Source organism: Bombina bombina, chromosome 2, assembly GCF_027579735.1.
Source record: "Bombina bombina isolate aBomBom1 chromosome 2, aBomBom1.pri, whole genome shotgun sequence".
NCBI classification, from domain to species: Eukaryota; Metazoa; Chordata; class Amphibia; order Anura; family Bombinatoridae; genus Bombina; species Bombina bombina.
Window position 1 is genome coordinate 13,788,087 of NC_069500.1, and position 9,800 is coordinate 13,797,886.

Here is a 9,800-nt window from a genome sequence, read left to right on the forward strand (position 1 = left end):
CTTTAAGCCAGCATTCTACCCACTTAACAATCTTAGCATCTACTCCAAGGCATGTGTTATGCTCTATGGGGATTCTTTTTTTGTAATTCCTTCCCTTTTTAAATACCTGTTTTTAATGCAAAAGTGATTTTTTTCCCCCCCTTAACATTAGACTGTGAGTGACGATGTGATTAGTAATCACATGATGGGGTGAGAGAGGATGTAATCTCATAGCATATGGAAGTTTACAGCTTCCCTATATTAGTAACGGCTTTTGGAATCTTTTGCAATTCTATAAAACATGAGATATTTTTTTGCATATACAGACTGAATAGAATTGAAACTAAGCATTTACTAGTGGCATTTGTGAGAATTATACACCTTTTTATTGAAGTTCCCATAATATCTAAAAGCTTTAATCTGATATATGGTATAACCTTGGCATATAACTGACATTAACAGGTACACAGGAGCCATGTATCTAATCTGAGGTATAACCTGGGCATATAGCTGGCAGTAACTGGTATGTAGTAGCCATGAATCTGATATAAGGTATAACCTGGGCATATAGCTGGCATGACCTGGTACACAGGAGCCATGCATCTGATCGGATGTATAATCTGGGCATATAGCTGCAATGAACTGGTATGTAGGAGTCATGCATCTGATCTGAGGTATAACCTGGGGGTATAGCTGGCATAATCTGGTATGCAGGATCCATGCATCTGATATAAGGTATAACCTGAGCATATAGCTGGCATGATCTGGTACACAGGAGCCATGCATCTAATCTGAGGTATAACCTGGACATATAGTTGGCATGATTTGGTAAGCAGGAGCCAGCCATGCATCTGATCAGAGGTATAATCTGGGCATATAGCTGGCATGATCTGGTACACAGCAGCCATGCATCTGACCTGAGGTACAACCTGGGTATATAGCTGGCATGAACATGTAAGGCAGGAGTCATACATTTGATCTGAGATATAACCTGTGCATATAGCTGGCATGATTTGGTATGCAGGAGCCATGCATCTGATCTGAGGCATAACCTGGGCATATAGATTACATTAACTGGTACATAGGAGCCATGCATCTGATCTGAGGTATAACCTGGGCATATAGTTTGCATGATCTGGTATGCAGGAGCCATGCATCTGATCTGAGGTATAAACTGTAGATATAGCTGTCATAATCTGGTATGCAGGAGCAATGCATCAGATATGAGGTATAACAAGGGTATATAGTTAGTATGATCTGGTACGCAGGAGCCATGCATCTGATCTGAGGTATAACCTGGGCATATACCCAGCATGATTTGGTATGCAGGAGCCATGAATCTGATCTGAGACATAACCTGGGCATATAGCTGGCATTATCTGGTACATAGAGGTCATGCATCTGATCTGAGCTATAACCTGGGCATATAATTGGCATGATCTGGTACACAGCAGCCATGCATCTGACCTGAGGTACAACCTGGGCATATAACTGGCATGATCTGGTACAAAGGAGCCATGCATTTCATCTGAGGTATAACCTGGGCATATAGCTGGCATGAACTGATAGGCAGGAGCAATAATCTGATCTGAGGTATAACCTGGGCATATAGCTGGCATGAACTGGTACGCAGGAGCCATACATCTGATCTGAGGTATAACCTGGGCATACAGCTTACATTAACAGGTACACACGAGCCATGCATCTCATCTGAGGTATAACCTGGGCATATAGCTGCCATGATATGGTACGTTGGAGCCATGCATTTGATCTGAGGCATAATATGGGCATATATCTTACATTAACTGGTACACAGAAGCTATGCATCTGATCTGAGGCCTAACTGGGGTATATAGCTGGCTTGATATGCTACACAGGAGCAATGCATCTGATCTAAGGTATAACCTGGGCATATAGTTGACATAAACTGGTACATAGAGGTCATGCATCTGATCTGAAGTATGAACTGGGAATATAGCTGCCATAATCTGTTATATAGGGACTGTGTATCTGATCTGAGGTATAATCTTGGCATATTGCTGATATTATCTGGTACATAGGGACCATGTATCTGATCTGAAGTATAACTATGGTATATTGCTGACATGATCTGGTACGTAGGGACCATGTATCTGATCTGAAGTATAACCAGGGCATAAAGCTGATATAAACTGGCACGCAGGAGCCATGCATCTGATCTTAGGTATAACCTGGTCATATAGCTGGCATGATCTGGTATGCAGGAGCCATGCATCTGATCTGAGGTATAAACTGTGGATATAGCTGGCATAATATGGTATGCAGGAGCAATGCATCTGATATGAGTATAACCTGGGTATATAGTTGGCATGATCTGGTACTCAGGAGCCATGCATCTGATCTGAGGTATAACCTGGGCATATAGCTTACTTTAACTGGTCATAGGGGTCATGCATCTGATCTGAGATATAACCTGGGCATATAACTGGCATGATCTGGTACACAGAAGTCATGCATCTGATCTGCGGTATAACCTGGGCATATAACTGGCATTATCTGATATGTAAGAGCCATGCATCTCATATGAGGCATAACTTGGGCATATAGCTGGCATCAACTGGTAGGCAGGAGCCATACATCTGATCTGAGGTATAACCTGGTCATATAACTGGCATGATTTTTGAAGCAGGAGCCATGCATCTGATCTGAGTCCTAACCTGTGCATATAGCTTACATTAACTGGTACACAGGAGCCATGCATCTGATCTGAGGCCTAACCTGGGCATATAGCTGCCATGATATGGTGCGCAGAAGCCATGCATTTGATCTGAGGTATAACCTGGGCATATAGCTTACATTAACTGGTAGGCAGGAGCCATACATCTGATCTGATGCATAACCTGGGCATATAGCTTACATTAACTGGTACACAGGAGCCATGCATTTGATCTGAGGCATAACCTGGACATATAGTTGCCATGATATGGTGCACAGGAGCCATGCTTCTGATCTAAGGTATAACCTGGGCATACAGCTAACATAAACTTGTAAACAGAGGTCATGCATCTGATCTGAGGTATAATCTGGAAATATAGCTGTCATAATCTGGTGCGTAGGGACCATGTATCTGATCTGAAGTATAACCAGGGCATATAGCTGCCATGATCCGGGACGTAGGGACCATGTATCTGATCTGAAGTATAACCAGGGCATATAGCTGCCATGATCCGGTACGTAGGGACTATGTATCTGATCTGAGGTATAACCAGGGCATATAGCTGCCATGATCTGGTACATGGGGACCATGTATCTGAGCTGGTGTATAACCTAGGCATATAGCTGGCATTATTTGGTATGCAGAAGCCATGCATCTGATCTGAGGTATAACCTGTGCATATAGCTGCCATGATCCGGTTTGTAGGGATCATGTATCTGATCTGAAGTATAACCAGGGCATATAGCTGCCATGATCCGGTACGTAGGGACTATGTATCTGATCTGAGGTATAACCAGGGCATATAGCTGCCATGATCCGGTTTGTAGGGATCATGTATCTGATCTGAAGTATAACCAGGGCATATAGCTGCCATGATCCGGTACGTAGGAACCATGTATCTGATCTGAGGTATAACCAGGGCATATAGCTGCCATGATCTGGTACATAGGGACCATGTATCTCAGCTGAGGTATAACCTGTGCATATAGCTGCCATGATCCGGTACGTATGGACCATGTATCTGAACTGGTGTATAACCTAGGCATATAGCTGGCATTATTTGGTATGCAGAAGCCATGCATCTGATCTGAGGTATAACCTGGGCATATTGCTGACATGATCTGGTACGTACGGACCATGTATCTGATCTGAGGTATAACCTGGGCATATAGCTGATATAAACTGGCACACAGAGGCCATACTTGTGATTTGAGATATAACCTGGTCATATAGTTGGCATCATTTGGTACCCAGGAGCCAGCCATGCATCTGATCTTAGGTATAATCTGGGCATATAGCTTGCATGATCTGGTACGCAGGAGCCATGTATCTGATCTGAGGTATAAATTGTGGATATAGCTGGCATAATCTGGTATGCAGGTCATGCATCTGATCTGAGGTATAACCTCAGCATATAGCTGCCATGATCTGGTACTTAGGGACCATGCATCTGATCTGAAGTATAACCTTGGCATATAGCTGATATAAACTGGCACAAAGGGGCCATACTTGTGATTTGAGGTATAATCTGGGCATATAGTTTGCATTATCTGGTATGCAGGAGCCATGCACCTGATCTGGGGTAAAACCTGTGCATATAGCTGGCATGATTTGGTGTGCAGGAGCCATGCATCTGATCTGAAGCATAAGCTGGGCATATAGCTGCCATGATATGGTATGCAGGAGCCATGCATCTGATCTTAGGTATAACCTGGGCATATAGCTGGCATAATCTGGTTTGCAGGAGCAATGCATCTGATATGAGGTATAACCTGGGTATATAGTTGGCATGATCTGGTACTCAGGAGCCATGCATCTGATCTGAGGTATAACCTGGGCATATAGCTGGCATTATTTGGTATGCAGGAGCCATGAATATGATCTGAGCTATAACCTGGGCATATAACTGGCATGATCAGGTACACAGGAGCTATGCATCTGATCTGCAGTATAACCTGGGCATATAGCTTGCATTATTTGGTATGCAGGAGCCATGAATATGATCTGAGCTATAACCTGGGCATATAACTGGCATGATCTGGTACACAGGAGCCATGCATCTGATCTGCAGTATAACCTGGGCATATAACTGGCATTATCTGATACATAAGAGCCATGCATCTCATCTGAGGCATAACCTGGGCATATAGCTGGCATGAACTGGTAGGCAGGAGCCATACATCTGATCTGATGCATAACCTGGGCATATAGCTTACATTAACTGGTACACAGGAGCCATGCATCTGATCTGAGGCCTAACCTGGGGATATAGTTGTCATGATATGGTACGCATGAGCCATGCATTTCATCTGAGGCATAACCTGGGCATATAGCTAATATAAACTTGTAAATAGAGGTCATGCATCTGATCTGAGGTATAACATTGGCATATAGCTGCCATGATCCGGTATGCAGGAACCATGTATCTGATCTGAAGTATAACCAGGGCATATAGCTGCCATGATCCGGTACGTAGGGACTATGTATCTGATCTGAGGTATAACCAGGGCATATAGCTGCCATGATCTGGTACATAGGGACCATGTATCTCAGCTGAGGTATAACCTGTGCATATAGCTGCCATGATCTGGTACGTAGGGACCATGTATCTGAGCTGGTGTATAACCTAGGCATATAGCTGGCATTATTTGGTATGCAGAAGCCATGCATCTGATCTGAGGTATAACCTGGAAATATAGCTGGCATTATCTGTTACATAGAGGTCATTCATCTGATCTTAGCTATAACCTGGTCATATAACTGGCATGATCTGGTACACAGCAGCCATGCATTTGATCTGAGGTATAAACTGTGGATCATGTTGGCATAATCTGGTATGCAGCAGCCATGAATTTGATATGAGGTAGAACCTAGGCATATAATTGGCATGATCTGGTATGAAGGAGCCATGCATCTGATCTGAGGTATAACCTGGGCATATATGTGACATGATCTGGTATGCAGGAGCCATGCATCTGATCTGAGGTATAATCTGGGCATATAGCTGGCATGATCTGGTAGGCAGGAGCCATACATCTGATCTGAGGTATAACCTGTGCATATAGATGGCATGATTTGGTATGCAGGAGCCATGAATCTGATATGAGGTTTAACCTGGGTATATAGTTGCCATGATCTGGTACGAAGGAGCCATGCATCTGATCTGAGGTATAACCTGGGCATATAACTGGCATGATCTTGTACACAGCAACCATGCATCTGATCTGCGGTATAACCTGGGCATATATCTTGCATGAACTGGTAGGCAAGAGCCATGCATCTGATCTGAGGTATAACCTGGGCATATAGCTGGCATTATTTGGTATGCAGGAGCCATGAATCTGATATGAGATATAACCTGGGCATATATTTGGCATGATCTGGTACACAGCAGCCATGCATCTGATCTGAGGTATAACCTGGGCATATAGCTGCATGAACTGGTAGGCAGGAGCCATACTTCTGATCTGAGGTATAACCTGGGCATATAGCTGGCATTATCTGATACATAAGAGCCATGCATCTTATCTGAGGCATAACCTGGGCATATAGCTGGCATTAACTGGTAGGAAGGAGCCATACATCTGATCTGAGGTATAACTTGGGCATATAGCTGGCATGATTTACTATGCATGAGCCATGCATCTGATCTGAGGCATAACCTGGGCATATAGCTTACATTAACTGGTACACAGGAGCCATGCATCTGATCTGTGACATAACCTGGGCATATAGTTGCCATGATATGGTACGCTGGAGTCATGCATCTGATCTAAGGTATAACCTGGACATATAGCTGACATAAACTGGTAGATAGAGGTCATGCATCTGATCTGAGGTATAACCTGGGAATATAGCTGACATGATCTGGTACATAGGGACTATGCATATGATCTAAAGTGTAACCGGTGCATATAGCTGACAAGATCCGGTACGTAGGGACTATGCATCTGATCTGAAGTATAACCTGTGAATATAGCTGGCATGATTTGGTATGTAGGGACCATGTATCTGATCTGAGGTATAACCTGTGAATATAGCTGGCATGATCTGGTACGTAGGGACCATGTATCTGATCTGAGGTATAACCTGGGCATATAGCTTATATAAATTGGCACACAGGGGCCATACTTGTGATGTGAGGTATAACCTGGGCTTATAGTTTGCTTGAACTGGTATGTAGGGGCCATACATGTGATCTGAGGTATAACCTGAGCAAATAGTTAGCATGAACTGGTATGTAGGGGCATACTTGTGATTTTAGGTATAACCTGGGCACATAGCTTGCATGAACTGATATTTAAGGGGCCATGCATCTGATCTGAGGTATAACCTGGGCATATAGCTGGCATGACTGGTATTTATGGGCCATGCATCTGATCTGAGGTATAAGCTGGGCATATAACTGGCATGGACTTGTATTTAGGGGCCATGGACCTGATCCGAGGTATAACTTGGGTATATAGCTGGCAAGAACTGCAATTTAGGGGCCATGCATCTGATCTGAGGTATAACCTGGACATATAGCTGGCAGGAACTGCTATTTAGGGGCCATGCATCTGATCTGAGTTATAACCTGGGCATATAGCTGGCATGATCTTGTATGTAAGGGCCATACATGTGATTGGAGGTATAATCAGGGCATATAGCTGGAAGGAACCGCTATTTAGGTGCCATGCATCTGATCTGAGTTATAACCTGTGAATATAGCTGGCATGATCTGGTACGTAGGGACCATGTATCTGATCTGAGGTATAACCTGGGCATATAGCTTATATAAACTGGCACACAGGGGCCATACTTGTGATGTGAGGTATAACCTGGGCTTATAGTTTGCTTGAACTGGTATGTAGGGGCCATACATGTGATCTGAGGTATAACCTGGGCAAATAGTTAGCATGAACTGGTATGTAGGGGCATACTTGTGATTTTAGGTATAACCTGGGCACATAGCTTGCATGAACTGATATTTAAGGGGCCATGCATCTGATCTGAGTTATAACCTGGGCATATAGCTGGCATGATCTTGTATGTAAGGGCCATACATGTGATTGGAGGTATAATCAGGGCATATAGCTGGCAGGAACCGCTCTTTAGGGGCCATGCATCTGATCTGAGTTATAACCTGGGCATATAGCTGGCATGATCTTGTATGTAAGGGTCATACATGTGATCGGAGGTATAACCTGGGCATATAGCTTGCAGGAACTGCTATTTAGTCGCCATGCATCTGATCTGAGTTATAATCTGGGCATATAGCTGGCATGAACTAGTTTGAGGTAACCAAGTATGTGATCTATGGTCTTATATTAGTATATAGATTGCAGGACAGGAGATATTAGGGTCATGCATCTCATCTGACTTTTAATTTGGCATATTTATATTTTTTTAAATAAACATTTTATATATTTATATTTTTTCCCCCCATAGTGGGCCAGATTACAAGAGGAGCGGTAAATATAGCTTTTGTGAAAGAGATAATACCAGTGAATGTGGGTGGGAATTACAAGTTGACAGTAATGCAAAAGTGAGCTTGCTTTCACATTGCTGGGAAGCTCACATGTTTCAATAGACTCAAATGGGAGCCTCATTTTCATGCCGTGAGACACGGCATGAGAACTTGCGCAGAGGGTAAGTTGTGCAGTGATGGGCAGCTTATATACATATATACTTATGTGTAAATATGTGTATATATATATATATATATATATATATATATATATATATATATATATACATATACATATATATATATATATACATACTGGGAACACACAATTCTCATAGAACGCAATGTAAAGGCACTTTTCAGTGCCATTTTTTTCCTAACACCCACACTCCATTTTTAACCCCTAAAAACTGCCTGGTGCAGTATTTTTTATGGGGAAAAAAATGCTAATTTTTTTCCATAAAAAAATAAAAGACCCTCTATTTTGGCGCACTTTTTGAAAATTAACAGATCTCATCTATGATTAATTTTGTTAGTGCTAATTGTTACCACGAGCGTGCGGTAACATTAACCAGCCACTTGTAATGTGATAAATTAGCACTACACTTGTAATTTAGCCCAGTATAATTTATATTATTGTTTACAAATATAAAGTATACTATTTAATACTATATGATACTAAAATCTAAAAACATTCCTGTAAAGAGAACGTTAGGTTAAATATACTTAACTTTTTTACAATTTTATAAAAATATCTTGAGCTGAAAATTCTCAAAAATCTAACTTATTTTGCATATATATATACACACAGTAAATGGATGCAATGTGTATAGGATACTGTACTAAATTACAGAAAGATCTGTGAAAAGGTTCTGTTTTATAATAATTTTATAAGAATTTAAAACTGTCAGCTTGATTGTAAAATTTGCATTGCTTTACATCCCAAGGACATACCCATAGTATTTTTATCTTATCTTCCCTGCTGTGACTAGGTACAGACAGATTGACATAAGCCCCTAAACTGATCAAGCAATAACTACAGCTTTTCAGAGTTAAAATACAGGAAAAGCAGGCTCACTAAATGAAGCACAGTGCATAGCTTTTTACTCTGTCTCTAAAGGCATTTTAATGAAGGATTTCATTTTGTGTTTAATATCACTTTAAGTAAGAGCCTGTAAATTTGTAAATGGCAATAGTTTTTATAATCTACTAAACTACTATGTCGATATCTAACTGATACTTTGTGAAGAGACAGACATTACAGCTATTTCTGACAATAAAACTTTTTTAAATATATAAACAAAATTAACTTGAGATCACAGAAATGGTTGCAGGTTACCCTGAATGTGGCATATTTCTAAACCCCAGCAGACTCACCTACGCAGAGCAGTACGAGGATAAACACTTGTATCAGCAACATTCTGTTCACCAGATGCAGCTGTGTGTATGGGGAAAGGACTTTAACCTGACTGTGGTTTATTTCACAATAAGCATCAGTTCACAGGGTAGTGTTACTTCACAAAGGAAATTAGTTAACTGATCCTATAAATATGAGGCTATAACAAGCCCATCTACCTTCTGTCTATGCCTTGTTTCTAAGCTTTTATGATTATTGCATTTTCCTATATGATAAATTTATATTCTAAAATGCTTAATCTAAAGACCAGATTATCTACA

At 41.4% G+C, this 9,800-nt stretch overlaps 1 protein-coding gene across 1 annotated transcript in view; it reads right to left on the reverse strand.

Annotated features, from left to right (window-relative positions):
- LOC128647635 (keratin, type I cytoskeletal 9) overlaps positions 1-9,574 on the reverse strand; it is a 204,286-nt gene extending 194,712 nt beyond the window's left edge. Inside the window, exon 1 of the mRNA XM_053700390.1 lies at positions 9,501-9,574. Within this exon, the coding sequence (XP_053556365.1) occupies positions 9,501-9,543 (43 nt within the window). The 5' untranslated portion in view covers positions 9,544-9,574. The remainder of the gene's footprint in view (positions 1-9,500) is intronic.
- Between the last annotated feature and the right edge of the window lie 226 nt (positions 9,575-9,800).